General features: G+C 35.3%; 1 protein-coding gene across 1 annotated transcript in view; it reads left to right on the forward strand.

Moving 5' to 3' along the window:
• Positions 1-23,833, forward strand: part of LOC145693347 (integral membrane protein 2B) — a 284,481-nt gene that overhangs the window by 101,808 nt on the left and 158,840 nt on the right. The window contains exon 2 of the mRNA XM_081769264.1: positions 21,954-22,133. Coding sequence (XP_081625390.1) covers positions 21,954-22,133 — 180 coding nt within the window. The remainder of the gene's footprint in view (positions 1-21,953; positions 22,134-23,833) is intronic.

The raw sequence follows: 23,833 nt of genomic DNA on the forward strand, positions 1-23,833 counted from the left end.
TTTGTTCAAAATTGTCCACGTTGTAGTTTCATATGGGTACTAAAACACCACAAAGTAGCATTTTGAGTACTCAATGGGATCCGATTCAAAATTCAACATAAACCAAACATTGCAAGGTACTGACCATGTGAATATCTGGGTTCAGATCGATAACCATTTGCCTGTAGGTATTTACCTGCGGCATCAAAGGAATTTATATTCAACTTCATTTGTTTCTTGATGTATTCAGTCGAATTTACACAATTATCCACATAATTGTTTCGGATATTTAGACAGTTATTTAGACAGGTATTACGTTTCCGAACAGTACTCAATACAGGTTATATTCTTGTTAGTCAGTATGGATATTTCTAAATTTATATTGGCAACATTGATAGATGTTATTCTCATTCCTTTGTTTCAGGATTGCTGTTACAGGCATGTGGAAGTGCATTATTGAAATAGGAAAAAGAATGTATTGACTAATTGTGTTGAAAGTGTGTGAAGTTATTGTGAACAATGCCGCAATGTTTCATAACACATTTGATTCAAATATTGTGAAAGGGAGGGAAACATATCCCTTCCTTTTAAAGTTCTTTTTCCTGTTTCAGTGACATACTTTCACACAATATACTTCCTCGTTTCTCGATACTTTTTAGTAAGCGCTACACCATTAGGGTTACAATCTGATTTAATCTGAAACCGTAATCGGACCTAAAAACTTGGTCACCGTATACGGTCCTTCCCAACTATGAGATAAGTTCTTACTAAACTTGTCCGTCAAAGATGCCTTAACCTGAAATTTAATTGATACTTTATCCCCACTTTATAATCAACCGGTATTCTTATCATAGAAGACTTTCCTTCTCTTCCGTGCTAACTCCATACTGCTCACAGCTGATACTCATATATCACCCTTGTTTTTATGGTTGATCCATATTCCACTTTGTATCAAGCGGGTCACAAATGTTATATACATATATCGACTGGGCTACACTTTAATTGTGTGAATCGTGTTATTGAGTGAAAATTCTATTTCATGTATTCCCTTGTTCCACTGTTGTTTATCGTGAAAGAATATTTTAGCCCATTTTTTACAGAACGCACGTAGCCCTATCTTTCACTTAAATTCGAAAAGGCTGCATAAGGAGAGATCCTAATGCCTCTGATCTCTTGACTGTAAAAGGATCGTAAATAATTTAGACACAAAAATGGAATGACAATCATGCGCAAAAGCATAAATAAATACATTCCTGTACATTAATTTATATATCTAATGTATAATACTTTGACTGGACCAAACTTAAATGGGTTCCAGGTAAACAAAATGCAAAGAACCTTCTACTATAATCAAACAATAATGCCCTGATTTTGATCTTGTTATGGGCCAGTTACGTCTCCATACCAAGGGCCGCTAAGTCTTTCATGTTCCGATACAAGCAACCTCATCTTTTTCGTATTTTCGGCTTTCGCCAGTTGACAATCCCTACAAGGTATTCACGTACGTAGTCCTTAATATATTTCAGAATATCAGGCCAAGTATAGCGAGATGCTATTTTTCCCAATAGTACGGCCCACCTCTCCATGTCCACCAGGTAGAATTTGTCCATGGTAAAATTTCAACAGCACTCTCCATAACTTGTTAGGAACACAAACCTTTTAGAGATTTTTGTATGTTTTAATTTTTTTTTAAAGTGTTCTAGTTACTAATTTGTAACCTACCTGCTGTTTACTTTCTAATTTCTTAATTATCTCTGACAAGGAAGAATCTTTAGGTTGATACTCCTTAATAGATAAATATGCATAGGACATGCCCCACGTATTTACCATACATAAATTTTGTATTTCCTCATCACTAAATTGTACCTTCTCAACCAATTCAAAATCATGGGTATTATAGAAATAAAATCGGAAGTTACATTTAGATTTTACGAAGTGTGCTGTACATCAAAGTGAAAAGCAAATAACCTAGGCAATAAGCTACTATATTTTTTACACGTTTAACATTCTTGATTGCATAAGATAAACTTTGATTATCTACTAACAAATCAAATTTAGTATGTAAATAATTTTAAATCGTTCTAGAGTTTCGACATTGACATCAATTCCAGAAATAAATGGGCTTATTATAATCATAAGAATGCAGTTTGCGACTATAATACGCAGCAGGTCGTAAACGACCATCTGAATCCCACTCTCAGATCACCTCTGAGACCTTTTAAGGAGGAATCCGTACAAATTACGAACTTTTGGTTTAAATAAGGTAATTTACAATATGTGATTCAAACATTTCCTTGATATCTTCTAAACCTTGCTTCTGAGCAGGGTACAACTCAGATGCCACCTTAGGAGATCTCAGTTTAGTTATTGGGTGCATTATTTCATGAAAACCAGGCACGAACCGGGAGTAATATTGCAGGAACGAACATAAATGCAACACCCTTCATCGATTCTTACGTGCCGGTAAATTTCATATAATATCCAATCAAGCAGGGTCGATTTTAAAATTATTATACTCAATAATATGACCTAAATAAGAAATCCTACTCCGAAACGTAACACTTATTCAATGACAACGTAATACCATCTTCACGAAAAATATTCAATACCTTTTGCAACAATTTATGCTGATTTATATCTTTAGAAAAGAGAACCGCATAATCGAAAAACTACTCCAAACCTTCCTCTTTTAAAGGATTAATAAATATGTCGTTAGTTTTGATAATAACGAAGGTCCCATTGTCAACCCGAATGGCAAGGCCGACTGTAAAAGGCCTTGTACGTGTCAGGAATACCTTATATTGGCGCGAATTCCCAGATATCTTCAATTGTAAGTACTTACGAAGCTCCAGCACGCTGAGGATACGCCCTTGAGATAATTGCGAAATCACTTCTTCAATTAGGGGAATATATTGTGAATCAACCGAAAATATATCGTCCAGCTCTTTGTAGTTTGCTACTAGCCTTCTTCCATCCGTTTCATTTTAAACCAGGGGCACGGTGGCTCAGTGGTAGAACGCTTATCTCTGGTGCGTGGGGTTCCTAATTCGATCCCCGGCCAAGTAAGTTTATGGTGAACATCATCATTTCCGTGAGTTGTTCCGGAGAACTCCTGTTTCCTCTCACTTCTTCATTCCACAGGTTTTCCCATCATTCACTTGCCTTAATCATCATCTCCCTTAGCCTACTAGGCATAAACGTGGGATGTTAAAGTTTTAATTTCATTTTAATTTTTAACCAGAAACGCTGGAAAAACCCAACAACTATTACTTTTTTCAGTAATGCCCTGTTCTAATCAATCATCAATAATTTTTTCCATCTCTTTTTGTTCACTACGCGAAATGCTTTCTTTCGTATGAGTGTTCCTCATGCTCGAAGTTTTTACCGTACCAATACGATCACTAAAAACATCTGAATAATTAACGAGTCCATATACATATCTTTGTAAATCAGGATCTTCATTGTCCAACTTTCGATCCACCAAAACCTTAATAGCCTGCTTATAGTTCTCGCACCCTCTTGTACATCGGATCTACCCTCCAGAATAGTGGACGTAGATCCTTGGAAATTACGAACCACCGCTCTGGATGTACGTATGTCTATTGCTAGAACCTACTTCTGTTAAAACCATCCATCGATGCGCCAGCTGTTCCACAAACCACTTAGGAGTCGGAAACCTATGGTACCTAGAATGATTAGCTTCTTCGGCAGAATCATTTATCGTACGAGTAGGGGTATTATTTATCCTTACGGGAATATTAATTTTTCCAGCATGTATGGAAAAGCGCTTCTTGCTAGTGTCTATATTTCCTTTTAGATCAGTTCCTGTTATAAACTTAGACAATAAGTTTTTGTGTAAAAAAAAAATAAATAAATAAATAAATAAATTTATTGTTTAGGCCATCAATTTTAATAGGGATAAGAACATATTGATCTAAGTAAACACTTCTTTCCCAATCTCCAATCCTCGGAAAATATCTTTAATATATTTTACTCTCCAGGTAGTGTCTTTAGTGTCTTGTTCTGATTTTTTTAAAAATGAGTCTGTATCACAGATTCACCGTACTACAAGTATATAAGGCTCCTTCTAACTTTTGTCCCAAAAAATATGCATCGATAAAAGTAGCTTGGTTTCCTATTATCTTCGATTGATTTTCTATTCATCAAGGCTGCCTTTTTTTTTATTATTATTATTATTTTGCGCACAATTTATGACCCTATGATTCCCTCCACAAAAATGACATTTTATTCTTTTTTACACTCAATAGAAGAAATTGACCAGCACAATTCGTCATGAACCAGTTTCGACCTTCCATAATTTACGTATTTCACAACTTCCTTATAGAGTTTTTGATAAGTTGATGAAATATAACCCTTAAAGATTACATACCTAATATCTGGTTTCATACCCTGCAAAATATTTAATTTTATTCCCTCTTCATTTCTGATACCTTGAAACACCATACAAACATCATAAATATTATTAACATATTCTAATATATTTTTATTTTTGTTCTGTGTACGCTCAACAAATAATCTATTTCTCGTAGCCCTAATGGTGTCAGCAGAGAAGTTCGTAACGCACAATATATCTCTAAGCAATCATTAACATTTCCCAATAGCCTAAGCAATTCTGTATTCAATGTTCTAGTTGTTTTTCCAATACCCATCATAATACATTCTAAGGGAAACAACCTCAATTTATATATTTTATAAACAGAAAGCAAAAACTGAAAAACTATACATCTTTACTTCCATCGCAAAAGTGTATATTAAGAGCAAAATCATTTAATGATTTTTGTGCTGAATCAGTTACAAGTTTACTTTAATCTCCTTGGAACAGAAGTATTACTATTGCCTGAAGACATTATTTACAACTCGCCCTGAAGAGATTATCGGAGTTTCTGACAAGTGTGAACGAATTGCACGCATTTGTGCTGATAAGCTACCTCCAGCTATTGTTGATGATCAGCCTTCAGCGCCAACCACCATCTGCTGTTGGCCATTTGCTAGCTCCAGGTGACTGGGTGAAGACTTGATTCCAAACTTATCGCCCTAATTTTTATCTCCATTTGCAATATTCGATTGATCATTTTCTACATTATTTTTATTCCCAGTTTCATTCAAAACACTAATATTACTAGTGTGATTTTCCACGTTAGAATTCATTAATTGATTTTGTTTGGCTACCAAAATTCCAGTATTATCATTTTCAAAATGATTAAGTTTAAGACGCAGGTCATGATTAACAGATCCAGTCGGCATCTTACGAACCACTCGGTGACATTAAATACAATTTCTATTACGTACACTTAACTTCTATGGTACCCTATTTCAAAATAATTCGGCTGAAACTGCATAGGTATCTACATTTACTAGTCGTAACACTTCCACTTCCACTTATAACCCAGATCACGGGCTGCAATTTAGGTTTGTAACATATATATATATATATATATGTTTTTTTCCTTATGAATACATTACACGCGTGCCTTGCCTCCGCAAAAGCAAAACAAATGACGCACACTGAAAGGAAGGGGAATTTACTTCTTCCATTAAATTGATAATAATTAATAATATATTGGTTTAGTTCAATTCAATTGAACGAAATTGGGAACTAATTAATTCCGATATCCTGAAGGAAAATACAATTTTGCACGCCAGGTAATCCCAGGGCTAAAATACTTAACTAATAAATTTAAATAAAATATTATCAATTTTGTAAGTAATTTATGCTTGAAATTGTATAACTGATTTCAATAAATATAATATTATAACAATTAAACAAAATTCAACTTAAATTCAAGCTCATGAATCACACATTCAAAACGACTGTAAAAGTCAAAAACCGATATCGCATAGCGATAACAAATATCAAGTACAAAAATTAAGTTGAATGGCATACTAGCTTCAAATGAGAATAGTTTCATGACAAATGCCGTCGTAATCCAAACTATCCACAAGAACATTTTTAAATCACATAAGTATCATTCATACTACAAATCACTAATTCTAATTTAGAAGGCTTATAGGTTGAGTTAAATTTGCCACTTCTAAAATTTTTAACCTTCCGGTTAGATTGCAACGTGTGATCTGACGATCCTAAACAGAGCTGCAGTTAAACAAAATTTTCATACCAAAAGTTACCACCAGATGTCACTGAGAGCCGTAAATCTATCTTTGAAACGAATTTAAATCCAAAATAGCACATTGTTACAACCAGACCAAGAACTTATTTTCTTTATTCGATAACAATAACAAGGCTGATTATAATGTACAGGGTGTTTCAAAACAACCCTAACGTGTGAGAGGTGATTCCTGACACCAACATAATATAAAAAGTATAGACCAACCTGGATGCGCGAATGCTTCCTTTCGGAGTTATAGGCTGCTAAAAACATGAAAAAATTAACTTTAAAGGTCCATAGCTCCGAAACTATGGGATCTACCATAGTCAGGTCAAGACTTCACACTAATTTGCACCCTATCCAAAAATCCATGCTTCAGAATCCTAAGGCACTTACGCAACAATTTTTATAGAGGGAGTTTGGCTATGGGCATATGATTTGAAGTACTCATCAGCTACCTCTATAAAAAATTGTTGCCGATATACCGCAGGATTCTGAAACATGGATATTTGTATAGCAGGGTTGATATGTTTAAAACAAAATGTTTAAAACAAGTGTTTAAAACATGTTTAAAACGAGGGCTGTTGTTTTATTCAGTTTGTTTTAAACGTTTTAAACAAATTGTTTTAAACGTGTTTTTTTTCGATGCTGGTTGGACATGTTTAAAACAACTAAAATATCAGATTGAAGAAGCTAATTTAATTTTCTAACAAACAACCCATCCTCCGCAGGGTTTGTGCATGGAGTAAATTACAAGCAGAGTTATATTCTTATTATAACAGCAATTACTGAACGAAATTCTGCACATCAGTGTGCTTATAACTAAACCAACAGAAGTTCAAGTGAAGTATTTGAACATTTCATGAGATATACACCATTGAAAAGCTTATAGACCACAAATTCCAACGAGATAATATGCGTGAAATTCCCGCCGTATTCGTAGAAAAAGAACAGACATAAAAAATCATTAAAAATATGAAAATATTGACTTTGCGGGGCCCTGGCAACCCTTGCAGTTACCTGCGCTGACAAAATGATGCTAATGTGTAGGCCACATACTTGTGACAATAATATAAGAAATGGTAGCCATTGCTGCCATTGCGTAATGAATTCGTTTTATGTAGGAAATATTTTTTTAAAAAATATGCGCAGAAAAACATTCATTGAATTAGACATTCTCCCCTCCCCCACTATAGTACCACGTCCATATGCAAATCATTTTTGCTGCACACATCATGTATACGAACAAGAATTATGCTTCTAGACCACTTCAGTGAAATATATCTTGTGTTATACGGGACCGTCCCGAAAATAAATGTAAATTAACCAAATTTGACCCCCTCTTCCTCTATAAACAACAAGTACACATACAGGTTACTATCATGTAGGGGACTACTTCATTGCTTCACATACCAATTTTTATGGATGTACCACACAGAGGGGAGGAATACCCGCCAAAACCTGATGAAAAAAAAATGATGAAAAAAAAAACTTCATCCTCCCTCTCTCGGCCGTACATACGTACCCCGTATATACATAAAATGCAACTGACGGAAAGCTTTATCTCTCAAAAATACTTTGGTACCAAATCACCTTTCTAGCTTAATTAAGGACTGAGCTATTGATGTTTGTTGTAAAAATAAAGGTAATTTACGTCAAAAAACTGAAACTCCAAAAATTGGCTAACTTTGTCCCCTCCCTGCTCCCCATAATAAGCAAGAAGTACAAATCAGGGTTGGCAAAAACCATGGTTTTTATTGAAAAAACAAAAAAACGTTTTTTTGGTTTAAACCAGGTTCTTTTGGTTTAAATAATTTGCTCTATATATTCATATCATATATGGACAGAAATAAGTTTGTTTCGCCTTGATGTTATTATGCAACTACCGGGTTATGCTGGAAGGGATCACATAAGCTTAAAGCGGAATAAAAATCGTTTCTCGAGTTACATCCGAGAGAAATTGTCCTCCATTTGAACTCGGAACCAGGACTAATTGGCCACAAATGCGATACGTCTGCCGACTCACTCACGAAGGAATCCTGATAAAAATACGTTGTACTGATCTTTACATGCTTCTTAATATAACTGTCAAGAGTCATTTCAGAAGGACAAAAAGATAAACAGTTGCACAAGTGAAACCATTATACAGAATTACATATGGACAATTTCAAAGTACTACGGAGTACAGAAGAACTAATTTAGTTCGAGTTAGTTAACAGCAACTTTTATTGGTCCAAATTAAAGAAATACGACGACTTAATTTGCATATTAGTAAGAAAAGTGAATAAAGATACGAATTATTTGAGTCCACTTTGGTGGTCAAACGTGATAACCCACAAACGTGTGTTCATCAAGATTTTACGAACACTTACACTTTTAGGAACATTTTTCGTTTTTTGTTTTAAACCAGCCAACCCTGGTACAAATACACGATATTACCATGTAGTAACCTACTTCATTGCTTCATGTAACAATTTTTATGAATCTATCCCCCAAGAGGGGGAACGGCCCCCAAAAAACTGTTGAAAACAAAACAAAAAAAACACGATATTTACCCTCCTCCCACATACATAAAATGCACACCAGGAAAGTTGCATCTTTGAGGAATAAATTAGTACCAAAACCATCTTCCAGCCTTAATTTAAGGTTTAAGACTGAGCCATTGAGGTTTAAAACCCTGACACAGCAGTTGCGTCAATGGGAGTTTAAAGATGAAGAATGCAGACGACCAGTAGAACGTAACACAAAAAAACTAAACTACATATTCTGTGAACGGAGATCGGGAAAATCCCGATTTTTTCTCCGGAATTGAACATTTGGGCGGATCGAGATTAGGGAAGTTCCCGAAATTTGATCTAGCGGTTGAATATAGATGGCAAGCAGTACCTAAGAGTGTAAAAATGTAATATATATGCTTATGTAGATTATTGTTTTAAACAAAATAAACGTTTTAAACATGTTTTTTTCTTGTTTAAAACAAAGTACTTTGTTTTAAACGTTAAAAACGTTTTAAACAAAAAAAACATGTTTTAAACATAAAAAACGTTTTTTATGATTTTTTTAAAAAAAACATGTTTTTTTTCAACCCTGTTGTATAGGGCACATACTAGTTCCTAAGTGACGTCTTGACCCGACTACGGTAGGTCTCATAATTTTGAAGCTATGGACCTTTAAAGTTCATTTTTTCATGTTTTCGGCAGCCTTAGAACTCTGAAAGGAAGCATTTGTGCACCCAAATTAGTCTATACTTTTTGTCTTGGTGTCAGGAATCACCTCCCAAACATTGTCGGTGCTGTTTTGAAACATTCTGTATAGTTATTTTTTATGCAATTTCTTAAATTTGTTTGTTGATTTAACATATTGCAGTGAGAATGTGGTAACGGAAACTGATTTCATGTATGGAAGAAGTTTTTTTTTTTTTTTTTTAATTCTATATATAGGCACAAGTACTTGGAGATACACATCCAAACGGAAGATTTATTATTTTCAAATAAAATCGAAAAGCAAAAATATATCTTGAACTGTTCCGGAGATAGAGCATTTTAATATCCTGACGAAATTCACACATGAGAAATGGCGCTGATGGCGCCATCTTTTGTGGCTTGCAACTCAGACCAGGAATTAATTTTGGACAAGGCAAAAATATACGTTTTTTTTTTTTTTTCTGGTCCGAATTTTAGTATCTGCCATTCAACATTTTAAAGAATACTACCACAGTTTACTCATCTTACTTGTATAACCTGCAGTGTTTCTTAAGACTAATAAGCGCAGTTACACTGTAAGAAATAGCGACTCTTTAATTTGTTGCGTAGTTAAAAATACATCTTGGCTCGCTGACTATTAGCCTTTAACAGGATAACGATTTCCAGCTATCTAAAGTAAAGTTTAGTACGAAGCCAATGCTACTCTGTAAAGCGTAAGATCTTACAGAAAGATCAGTAGCTTAGTTCTTGCTGCTGATGGTTATTTTGCTGCTCGAATTACAATTCAGAGCTTACAGAAACTTTTTGTTAATCAGTTTTAAGAACTTGTTACTAAATTCGTGCATAGATACCGGCTAAAGTAAAACATACCGCCGGCCCGCCACAACTAATTGTAAAAGTAAGAAAAAGCTTATTATTTGTCACCTTACCTTTTACCAATTTCATACGTTCCGTAGAAACGAGATATTTTCCAAAATTTCACAAATCATATTTTCTAAATAAGGAGGAAGGAAAAGCAGTAAGGATTGTGCGAAAGTCTAATAAAATATCAAGTAGTTTGAAAAGCATTGAACCTTTTGCGCGCGAGGTGGCGTTAGTGTCGCAAATCTCAGAGCATGAGTCGCAGCGGGTCAGACCCAACGTCATTTGACAGCTAACAGTTGAAGCTAGTAGATGTGTAAAAAGTGTTCGAATTCTTATAAGTAGACGTAAGGTACTGGCCCGTAAAAATAAGTAAACTTTCTGCAAAACAACGCTACGTTTTACAATTTTATTTCGATAAGCGCGCAATGCGCAGGCCCATGAAGAAATTTATGCTGCTTATGGGTAAAATATGTTATCAAAAGGAGCACCCAAAAGATGTTTCCGACTTTTTTTTAATTGCGAAAAACTAGATGATACTCTGGCAAAAATCAAACACGACTGAAATGTTAGGAGTCATGACGTCGAAAACCAAACATCCATCACCAAATAATATGGAGAAAACTGACTCGAACTTCGGATGCCACATGATCTGACTCAAAAACATTTACTCGATTGAATTTCTATCTGCGAATCTGTTAAAACGAAAGAACTCGAGCCAGTTCTGAAGCAATTGATCACTAGTGATGAAAAGTGTTGACGCACAACAACTATGTCCGAGAAAGATCGAGTTCGAAGCGAGAAGAAGCTCTACAGTCTGGCAAAGCCCATACTGACACCCAGAAAAGTTATGCTGTATTTAGAAGGGTTGGAAGGATATCATGCATCACGAGCTGCTGCTGGTGGGTAGACTCAGACCTGTACTGTCGACAGCGCGAGTGCACCTAGGAATTCAAAAGAAACTTCCGGAAGTAGTCAACAGAGTGGATATGGTATACCATACTGACAACGTCAGAACGCATTCATCGACTTGTCAGAAATTGAGAGAACTTGGCTTGAATGTTTTAATGCATAATCCTGGGCCTGAGACCGTAATACTATCATTTGTTTCGGCCTTTGTAGAAAACCTGAATAATATTCTGTTACATAGCGACGGGATTCTTATGTTGCCGAAAAAATGACAAAAGATCATCGAACAAAATAGTTTCATATTTTCATTTTTAGGTCACAGTAAATATATTCTGAATTGACTCCCAAGGGCTCAGTACTTTCTAGACAATCTGATGTAAATACCATATTCTATCCAAGTCGAAAAAATACAGAAGCTATAGTATAATTTAATTTAAATTTGGGGAAACTATATACAATATTACTACATACACACACACACACACACACACACACATATATATATATATATATATATATATATATATATATATATATGTTTACAAAATTATTGTGGAGTATGTTTTTTAATTAAAGAGTAAATCTTACTCTTCATTTTCTAGTGATTTAAGCTTCATATGACGATATGCATTTTATGGAAGTTCTAGGGAAAATGTTTCTTCTCCATGTTTTTTCAAAATCATTTTAATTATTTATTTTACGAAAATTAATGTGGAAAATATTTTTCAAGCTAGAGAGGTGGCAGTAATTAATTCTTAGGAGATTTTAACTTCAAGCAGTGGAAATGACTGGAAATCGTCAAGAAAAGATACGCCATATTGAATCAAAATTGAATATTTTTGGTAAAACTTATCAAGGAAAAGTATTTTATCATCGTATTGTTTAAAAAAGAAACTTGAAAGTTAGGGAGAACTTACCCAGTTTTATACCCGCTTCTTTGTCTGATTAAATCGCTGCTAACGTGAATATTGGAATGTCCTAAAGAAAATATAGATTGTGATTGATCAAAATCGAATATGTTAATAATTTATACCGAAAAATTATTTTGGGTGTGTATGTGCAAAGAACCCTGAATCGTTTTTTATTATTATTATAGAACAACAGCTGCGTTTATATATATATATATATATATATATATATATATATATATATATATATATATATATATATATATATATATATATATATTGATTCTTCACATCTTACTGAACAACAGTCATGGATACCCATCGGAAGTCCTATGCTCTCTAATCTAACCCCTTAATTATTAGGATCATTCAAGTAAGACTTATAAGACTGCGCTGTTAGTACAGTACTCCGCATGATAGCTCTTGAGCGAAACCAAATTTGGAATTCTGTCTTTTGCAATAGATACCTAGAGCAATTTTCTCCACTGAGTTTGTTAACCTTAGGAACACCAAGGGGGTCTTGTGAGGTCCACAAATAATAATAATAATAATAATAATAATAATAATAATAATAATAATAATATTTTACATTTTTTAACATTTCTAATTTGATAAAAAATTGAAAAAAAAAGATATTGTCAGGCTTGACCCGATTCATCATAAAACATACTTGCTTAGTTTTTAGTGTTCTGCTTTTTCAATTTATAAATAAAGAAATAGTTGTTGGCCTCACAGCCCTCTCACCCCCTTAGATAGTTCTAAGGGACTATTCACCGGATACGCTAACTGTTACGTTCCAATGTTTGGTTATTTATTTTCCTTTGAAACAATTTTGGTATTAAATATCCAGGGGCACTCTGTTTACATTGAAACTATTATTCTGATGTAGTATTGCCAACTACCATTATAAATATTTAGTTTATATATATATATATATATATATATATATATATATATATATATATATATATATATAATTATTTGCTTGTGACCTAAGTATTTTATTTTCTATTAGTTTATTTCTTCAAACCTGTTGACACTTAAATGTCACCTGATATTATAATCATACACACATACGCAGAGAGAGAGAGAATCCCATTTCAATAGTAATGGTAAAGAGCTACGCTGTTGCAACTCTGGTATTATCAAGTACTTTTAATCATAGAATTTACAAGCAACAGCCTGCAACTTGATTGATTTTACTTCAACATATTTACATTGTGAATTCCAAAGGATTAACCAATGTATATAATAAAAATTCTTTAACCTCCTATACAAAAGTAAGTAGGGTTGGCAAGAACCATGGTTGTTTTTGAAAATGCCAAAAACCCGTTTGGGGGGGGGGGAGTTTAAACCAGGTTTTTTGATTTAGATACTTCGCTTTATATATTTATATTACATATTCACAGAAATAAGTCTGTTTTGCCTTTGTGTTATTATGCAACAACGGGTTTATGCTGGAAGAGGTCCCATAAGCTTAAAGAAGTCCGGTCAGTAAATTTCTTAAATTGAGAAACTCCCGCCCTAGCCATCGGGAAAATCCTGTCATTACTTTAAATGTAAAACAATAACGGGGAAATCCTGTTATTTATTTTTATTTATTTATTTAACAATCACCAGATACAGCTCAGAGGCCATTTTACACTGGATATGTAACAACAACAACAATAACAATGGAAAGGATTTATTGCTTTGCATGTAAAATTTAAAGGTCAACGTATCATAATCAGTACGCTAAAACTGAGGTATTAAATTACAAATTTAGTACGTACATATCATTTAAAGTCCAATCCAAGCTAATGTTGGAAGCTACGTAGGCAGTCGATAAATTTTGCCAATTTCTATCAATATATTTAAGCAACCTTGGCTTCTTTTATAAAGCAACAGGCATTCAGGCATACAGAAATATACAATTTGGTTTCGTTTCGTATGTTTAGGCTTAACATCCTTACGTAATAACGATGTTATCAAAAAGAAGACTTTCGCTTAAAGTGACATCCGAACCGCTACCTGGTTTACGCGTGAAAGAAGGGTTGTGGTTCGACCGAGAATTGAACATGGGACACTTTGATTACAAGGTGAAAAAGAAATAAAACTAATGCAGGTGGTTTGATATGTGGAAACGTCCCCATAAAGTTCACATGATTCGCATTTTTCGTTCTTTTTATTTTATTTTATTTATTTATTTATTTATTTATTTTGGTTTAAACCAATTAAAAAAAACAGCTGCTGTAAACCAGCCAACCCTAAAAGTAAACACTTCTTTTAAAAAAATACATTAATAACTAGCAAAATTGTATGTAGTATTTTTACTTCAAAATTTTCCATAGCCTCTTTTTGAAAGAAAATAAAATTAAAATAAAACATAAGAGAAATACTTAGATTTATATGATACACTTAAAGGCTGCTCATCTAGAGCTTTTCGTTCTGTATATTCTTGAAATTCTACAGTTAAGTTTTATATAACCACCATCACCCCCATGCCGTAAACGTCGCCAACACCTAGTGGCCCACTTGCCGGTAAATGTCGATCGTCGCTATAGCGAAGCGTCGAAGGACTGCCTTAGTGTGCCACTGGCGGCAGGGTTTCGTCGAGTCGAAAGAGATATCTAGAGTCGGAGCACTGAAGTTACCACCGCGTAGCAGCGAGGACTTCATTTTGGTCCGCGCTTCTTCCATTCGTCGCGGAGAATCGCGAAGTCATATGCATGCGGTTATTGTTATATATATATTTTTTTCCTGACGAATTGTTCCTAAAGTGACCTACAGGGGTCAAGAATAACCCCTACCTCTACATCATGATGTGAAAAATCTTGAAATGAGTGCGTATAATTGTGTAAATTTAAATGACAACTGTAGCCGATTATTTGAAAGTGGATATAAGAGAACCATGAAATAAAGTAAATAGACGCGAGTCATTTTGTTACAAAATTACATGGCGAACGGATTTTATCTAATCTTAAACGGTTATCGTCGAATAAACACAGTTACAGGAGCACTCTGATTAGCTAAATTAGAAATACCTCAACGATTTATGCCTCTACAAGCGACGTCTTCATGGCCAAATCGGAAGAGCACGCGCCTAGTAATCCAAAAGTTGGTGGTTCGCGCCTATCCTGGGGCACGTATTTTTTACTTTTCATAAAAGTGTTTTATAGGCTCTCCTTAATGTAACAAATTACGCGTATAGGCTATTTAACATATTTCGGGGGAGTAATTTTGTTGTTCATTGGCGTTTCGTCACGTCTCTGCCGCTGGTGGTATAATTTTCAAAACGGAAGTTGGGCCACCGCGGATCGTCGCTGCGGGGCCGCCAATTTTTGGCGAGAAATCTCTAGTTGCCCATTGGTTGTCCTCCGACGCCTACGGCATGGGGACGGTTTAACCAGTCCTCAAGTTTTCTGAATTTTTAACAAGAGGGATTCAACATATCATTACGGAACTCTCCCCCTCCCCCCCAATAAAGGACTACGGAATATATTTAAGTTAAGCTAAATACAACTGCACAACAAACAGACTGAGTGGTTAGCTTTTGCGCTTCTATCGGGAGGTCCGGGATTCAACCCAGCATTTGATAATTTTGATAAAGCTTTTCTTCATTCCATCTGTGAATGTACAAATAGTGCGTGTACTGTGAGTTGGCCGACTTCCTTTCTTATTGTATTTAAATCGTTATTATTACTAATTACCAGCAGTGACAGTTTTGCGAAGTTTAGGGGAGCGGTCTTTCGGACAAGCCTGTTCCCCAAAGTTACGGAATGTCTAAAACAAACTAAATATGTATTAGTTATGCCTTTACTCATAAACTTTAAGCTCCCGTCAAATAAAAATTACGAATGTTTAGAAAAACTAAACGTTAGTAAGAAAAACCCCTACCAAAATACTTTTCTAAATCCGCCACTGATTCCCAATATAAAATGATCTTCAACGTTGTATCCGGAAGATTATTGCTAAACATATAAACGAAACGAAATATTAGTTATGCCTGTACTCATAAACTTCAAGCACCTCCCAAATAAAATTAGGACTTTTTAGAAAACGAAACAGAGAAACCCCTCCCAAAGTACTTTGCTAAGTCCGCTACTGATTATTTGTATAAATTGGTATTCAGGGTTGTATCCGGATAATTATTGCTAAATCATTGCACAGCTACAGTATAACAGAAATGTGGAAGTACAAACTAACTAACTAACTCTATGGCCTATGGAACCCGGAGCTTCAATGCCGCGTTCACAAAAGCTCTCCACTGACTTCTATCCTTACCTAATTGGATCCAGTTTCTACTTTGTATTCCTATCTCTGCGAGATCCATCTTAATATTATCCTCCCATCTGCGCCTAGGTCTTCCTAATGGTCGTTTTCCTATGGGTCTACCAGTCAAGACTTTGAAAGCGTTTCTACTTTCTTCCATTCTAGCTACATGACCTGCCCACCTAAGCCTCCTAGACTTGACGACCCTAACAATGTTGGGTAAACCGTATAAACTATGTAGTTCCTCGTTATGAAGCTTCCGCCATTCCCCATTCTCGTTCCTCTTGGGTCCGAATATTCTTCTCAGGATCCTGTTCTCAAATACTTTCAGTCTATGTTCTTCCCTCAGAGTAAGCGACCATGTTTCGCAACCATACAAAACAACAGGCATGATTATCGTTTTATATATTTTAAGCTTCAAATTCCTCGACAGAATTCGCGACGACAAGAGATTTTGAACCGAATAGTAACACGAATACCCTGCTTTTAGTCGACATTTAATTTCTTCGTGAATATGATTTTCGTCTGTTAATATTGATCCTAAATATTTGAAAGTATCCACTTTATCAAAAGTATTATTTAATATTTTAACGCCTCCACAATTTGCCGTATTACGGTCCCGACGCACTTCGATGTATTTAGTTTTCTCTGCATTTACTTCTAAACCCATGTCCCTGCAAGCGTTTAATAATATCTCTGCATTTATTTCTACTGTTCTCCTATCATACCCTATTAAATTTACATCATCAGCATATGCCATAACCTGGTGAATGCCGTTCAACTCTAGGCCCTGGTTGCTATCTTTGATTTTCCTTATGGCGTATTCCAGCACAAAGTTAAATAATAATGGCGACAACGCATCTCCTTGTTTCAGGCCATTTTCGACGTGGAAGCTCGTGGACAAAAATTTTCCTACCCGCACTTTACTTTGGGATTCACTTAAACATATCTTAATTAATCTAATTAGCTTTCTCGGTATTCCAAGCTCTGTAAGAACGTTGTATAATGTTTCTCTCCTAACCGAGTCGTAAGCCTTTCTAAAATCAATAAATAGTTGATGTACCGGGGTATTGTATTCCCACTTCTTTTCGAGTATTTGGCGAATGGTAAATATTTGGTCGATAGTTGATCGATTTCGTCTAAATCCACACTGATAATCTCCAATAATTTCATCTGCGTATGGGGTCAATCTTGCTAACAGAATGTTTGAAAGGATTTTATAGGATGTTGACAGAAGAGAAATGCCTCGATAATTATTACAGTCAGTTTTGTCGCCTTTCTTGTGAATTGGAACAATGATTGACTCTTTCCACTCTTGTGGCAATTCTTCCTTGTTCCAGATAAGGAGAATGAGTTTGTGTATCTTGTTCCACAATTTTTCGCCTCCAGCTAAAATTAACTCAGCCGGAATTTCATCTACACCCGGAGATTTGTGTTTCTTTAATTTCTTTATAGCGGCTTCCACTTCTATTCGATTGGGTTCTGGAGTATACGGTTCTGCGGTGTGTATCTCCTTTTTTCCACGCACATTAGTTTTTGGCTGTTCAGCAAATCGTCAAAGAAATCTTTCCATCTATTTAGGAGGCTATCCGTATCAGTGAGAACTGTTCCGTCAGATTTCTTTAATATATAAGCACGAGGTTGATAGCCTTTCTTAAATTCGCTGATCCCCTTATACATGTCCCGAATATTTTTATTTTTACTATTATCTTCAAGTTCCTTAATTTTAGCTTTCAAAAAATCCCGTTTCTTTGTTCTAAAAGTTTTGGAAGTTTCCCGCCTGATATCTGCGAAATTTTGTGTAGTTATTTCATTCGGATTTTGTAGCCACCGTAATTTTGCCTGTTTTCTCTTCTCTACTAGTTTAATGCATTCTTGGTCGAACCATGGTTTGTTCCTACGTATTTCCGTGTGTCCCAATTTTTCTATTGCTGAACTTTTAATGCTATCTCTAATTTCAATCCAAGTATCCTCAACACTAGTGCACTCCGAGTCTTCTAAAACCGAGAATCTATTCGAAACTTCAATCTGGTATTCCTCTCTTACCTGGCTCTCTTCTAATTTCTTTAAATTAAATCTCTCCGTTTTCGGGCATTGAGTATTACATTTATTCAACGATAATCTCTCCCGTATTATCGCTGCTACCAGGTAGTGATCAGTGTCACAATCAGCCCCTCTAAACGACCGGACGTCAATTATGCTAGATTGTCTTCTTCTATCTACTAAAACGTGATCAATTTGATTATGTGTTTTTCCGTCTGGTGATGTCCAAGTGTATTTATGAACGTCGCGATGTGGGAATTTTGTACTCTTCACGATTAGGTTTTTGGATGTTGCAAAGTTCACGAGTCTAACACCGTTGTCAGTACTTTCCTTATGCAAACTTTCGTTCCCTATAATCGGTTTGAAAATATCCTCTCGTCCTACCTTCGCATTGAAATCCCCTAATAGAATCTTCATATGGTATCGCGGGAGTTGGTCAAATATCCGTTCCACTTCTTCGTAAAAACTATCTTTTATATCGTCACCCTTATCCTCAGTTGGAGCATGTACATTTAAAACAATAATATCACACCACCGTCCCTTAAGAGTAATAAAAGAAAGTCTCTCAGTAACAAATTCAACCCGTTTAATTGCTGGTAATATTCGTTTGTGAACGAAAAACCCTGTTCCTAACTGATGATTTTTATTTCCTTCCCCGTAAAAGAACGTAAAATTTCCGGAATTCTCAGATCCATTTCCTTCCCACCTAACTTCCTGAACTCCTACTAAGTCCATCTTGTATTTCTCTAACTCACTCGTTACAGATTTTAACGCGCCTGCCCTATAAAGACTTCTAATATTCCATGTTCCAAATCTCATGTCCATTTTCTTTTGCTGATGTCGTGCCAAGTTATCAGTCCTTGTCCGAGGCTTTTGTGAATGTTTCTGAACAAGTACCTTTTTTTACAGGATGAGGGTGTTAGCCTTACCCAAACCCCCAAGCTGGAGGACCACTCCTAGTCGTCTGTCCGCGACTGCTTATTCAGTATATTCGCAGCTAACCTCTATATCTAGAGGCCTTCTCCTCGATCCGCAACCTGAGGACGCGCCATGCCGTGGTGACAGGAACCCACGTTACACGGTGTGGAAGTACAATTTGACGGTAATATTGAAAAACGTACGCTTTGACGGATATATAGAAAAACATAAGTTTAACTTCTGCGCTAGAAGCTAGAGTACTAAGCTCTTAGAAATGAAACACGGATGACAAACTAAAATGATCTAGAGAAAAAATGTCGATAACTCACAAGTAAACCTTACGTTTGGGTGAATCGAGTTGCTGACTGAGACACATATGAAAAAGTAGTACTAAATGTGGTAAGTATTTCAGTGAAGTTTTAGGTGCGAAGCTCCAGGGGTTTAGGAGATACAGCTACCAGAACATCACATGGAAGTACACAATAGTCTTCATACAGTTGGAGGTAAAAGCCCTGTAAGACCTCTTGTAACGACAAAAGGTGAATAACAAATATATGGGTACATATTAGGACTAGGGGGAAGTCATATAGTAAGGGTATACCTGACGGCGGCCATCTTGAAATCCGCCATTTTGAATTAAAGTTAAGTTTTTAAAATAGGAATAGGGTCATGTGATACATGATTTAAGGCTCAAATTTAATCAGAAGAACAATGGTGACGTTAATTTTGATTTACGCGCAATTGTTAAAAAGTTACAGGCAAATTAAATATTGTTGCAGCATATGTATTAGTCCTTTATCCCACCTTGTAAATTTTGTGTTAATGATAATAATTAAATAAAAAGGAGGTGGATAAATATTAGGTCTATGGTAAGAGTTGCCTTGATGGCGGCCATGTTCAAATCCCCCATTTTGAATCAGACAAAAGTTTTAAACAAAACGCATGACATTGACACCTTATTAATAGCAAATTTCCAACGGTATAACCATTTTTACTTTATCATGAACCAGCATTTGTTATCGCATAAACAAGTTGCTAATTTAAGAAAAAATGACCAAAGTGGAAGTGAGTCATAATTGAACTTGGGTCTTTCTTCCAGAAAAGTCCTCAATTAGTACAATCGATATGTAGTTCAGAAAAGAGTGCATGACTTGCACAAATGCTCTGCTCACAGTGAGCACACCTGACAAAGGCAATCGAGTTACACTTCACACATTTGTCGTTAACAATTCCGTCAAAGCAGTAATCGTAAGGAGCGATCCAATGACAAGAGCGAGCGAGGAATAGATGTGAACAGGATACACGAAAAACAACGAAATGGCGTGCAAGTACAGCATCAAACAACTAACATTGTAACGCCACCATTGTAGTTCTGATTAACTTCTAGCCCGAAGTAATCTATTGCATTACTCTATTCCCATTTACTTTTGTGCTGGTTAATGATAAAGCAAAAATGGTTATACTGTTGGATTTACGGTAAAATTTGCTATTAATATGGTGTCACTGTCATGCGTTTTGTTTAAAACTTTTGTCTGATTCAAAATGGGGGATTTGAACATGGCCGCCATCAAGGCAACTCTTACCATAGACCTAATATTTATCCACCTCCTTTTTATTTAATTATTATCATTAACACAAAATTTACAAGGTGGGATAAAGGACTAATACATATGCTGCAACAATATTTAATTTGCCTGTAACTTTTTAACAATTGCGCGTAAATCAAAATTAACGTCACCATTGTTCTTCTGATTAAATTTGAGCCTTAAATCATGTATCACATGACCCTATTCCTATTTTAAAAACTTAACTTTAATTCAAAATGGCGGATTTCAAGATGGCCGCCGTCAGGTATACCCTTACTATATGACTTCCCCCTAGTCCTAATATGTACCCATATATTTGTTATTCACCTTTTGTCGTTACAAGAGGTCTTACAGGGCTTTTACCTCCAACTGTATGAAGACTATTGTGTACTTCCATGTGATGTTCTGGTAGCTGTATCTCCTAAACCCCTGGAGCTTCGCACCTAAAACTTCACTGAAATACTTACCACATTTAGTACTACTTTTTCATATGTGTCTCAGTCAGCAACTCGATTCACCCAAACGTAAGGTTTACTTGTCAGTAGTTAAAATAAAGTTAAATAGCCTCTAAAATTGCCCTCAAATACTACATTCTTCATGGTAGCTTTAATTCGTAAAACATGTGCTCCATCCGTCTTGGAAACGAAAATTAAGTTTCGTTCGAGTTAGCAACGGAGTAATGTACTAACAACAATCTTAGAAATCTCATTTGCGCGATCCCAGTAACTGAACGCTCGATTAGAGAGCTTAGGAGGTCTCTCCGGCGATTGTGCCCAGTATAATGTTTGTTCAGTAAGATGTAAAAAATCGAAATAAAACAAATTAAAATAAATAAATAACCTATGCTATTTTCCATGAGGAATGTATAGTGTCCTTTGCAATATGGAATGAATTTTCCCCCTTATTCTGTAGGGATTTTAATCCCAGACAACAACATTATTTCAGTAGATTGAAGTGAGGCACATACCATGTGTCATAAAAATTAGATAAGTTTTGCGAGAGTTATCGTGGAATGGACAGGCGGACAAACACACAAATGCCGATCGAATCGAATGATAGCAGTTGGCTGTTCCTTCATTATCATTTTAAATTGAATAGTATATGCTTTTGTATAATTTGTGAAGGTTACAGAAAGAGTTCTGCTAATAATTTTATTTTTCATTGCAGCCATCTAAAGTGGACATAGAAGCCACAGCTGAGCCAGAACCTCAGTACTTTTTGCTAAGGACTAGAGCTCGCCGGGTGTCGACAACCACAACAGTATGCTTGTTTCTTACTGCGTTGCTTGTGATGAGCATTGGTATCATTGGGGGCGTCTATTTATATCGACAGTTTGCACGCTCGCAGGTAAATGGAAGTTCGTTCTTGTAGGTAGTTCTGTTCAAATAAATATATTGTACTAAAAATAAGTTTCATATATTAAAGACAGGTCTGGGACATTTTCCTTAACGTAATAGGGTAACTAATTTGCAGTATACTGCTACATTTAACCAGGTGAAAAGTTTCCGAGACCTACTTCTGCTCATTTCTTCAACATATTTCTTATGCTAACTGCTAATATACTTCGACTAACATTCACTTCGTCTAACATTCTCTAAATAAAAATTACCAATTAAAACAGGAAGAAGGCAGATATCATAGAAATCACACTCTTACTTTACTTTTATTGCACAGCACTATAATACGAGTTATTTTATTTAAAAAAAGTTAGCCAACTGAACATTTTTCCTACTCACGTACACATACAAATTTTTGACAAACACGAACTGAAATACTGCAACACATTAACACAGAACTGCACAGAATATAAACAATCCATACAGCACAGACACATTGCTTCTTTGTGGCGTCTTTGAGCATAAAGAAGGTCTAGGTAGGAACATGTCAGTGGAACCCAAGTTTTTGAACGAAACTATTGATGACACATTTCAGTTCTCGTCAAAGTTGCTGTCATAACGCATGATCCTTGATTCTGATTTAGTAAGATTCAAAAATTTGCTTTTTGATCGACGATGTGGTTTTGGGGGTGATTTTGACTTTCTTAAACACTACTATATCCATTACTTCCTTAATAATGTACTATGTTTGGACATACCTAGATGTTTAGACAAGCCGGAAACGGCAGATTCTTGTTGCCTGGCGTCTCTTATACGCTACTTTCTTCTGGTATTCAAATTGACAGTCTCCAGGGTGGTGAAAAATCTAGAAAACCGGGAAACGTCAGGGAATTTGAGAAAACAGAAAATTCTGATAAGATTTAGAGAATTGCAGTTTGTGAAGAATGATATTTTGAAAAGATTTTAAAAATTAAGATTTTAAGACGATCTCAGATGTGGTGCAGCGTTTATTTATTTATTTATTTATTTATTTATTGACTACTACAAACTTAGACACTTCATTCATGATGCGTAACAAACTATGCTTACCATCTGTACGCATTATCTTTCGCTTTTCGCTTGTGCAGTGGAATATCATATTGGTGAATCATCCACGAAATGTAGTTGAATCAACAGTGCAATGGTAAATTCATTCTCGAAGGACGCATAATTCCAACCTTTTCCTTTTTCAATCTCACTAGTTTCGATTTTATTAGAGTTTCCTTTCCAGCATTAAGTGAAGGTAACTTATATTACAAATGAAAGGATTTTGGACTGGTATTTGAGTGTCTGTGTTTTCATTGTAAGGTATTTTAAATCACAAAGAGGATTGTTTCCGATGTGTTTATAAATTTACTAAAATTACTGAGAAAATACAATACTCAGTGCATAGCCGGATAATTCCATTGGATTTTTGATCTTAAAATGTGGGATACATTTTCAGATATCAAACTATACTTTCTACTTTGTACTTACAATGCGGTATTTATTAATTGTTATACACTTGTATGTACATATTTAAGCATTTTTCGTCAATTGTTATAGATGTATTAATGATGATGCGTATACATATACGCCATGTTTCAAAAAGAATATACGTATTTCGAATGCATATATTTATTAAACTTTAAGACATACGAATATGAAATTTTACACACATATTTACGAACC

This window comes from Thermobia domestica, chromosome 8 (assembly GCF_964235325.1).
Source record: "Thermobia domestica chromosome 8, izTheDome1.hap1.1, whole genome shotgun sequence".
NCBI classification, from domain to species: domain Eukaryota; kingdom Metazoa; phylum Arthropoda; class Insecta; order Zygentoma; family Lepismatidae; genus Thermobia; species Thermobia domestica.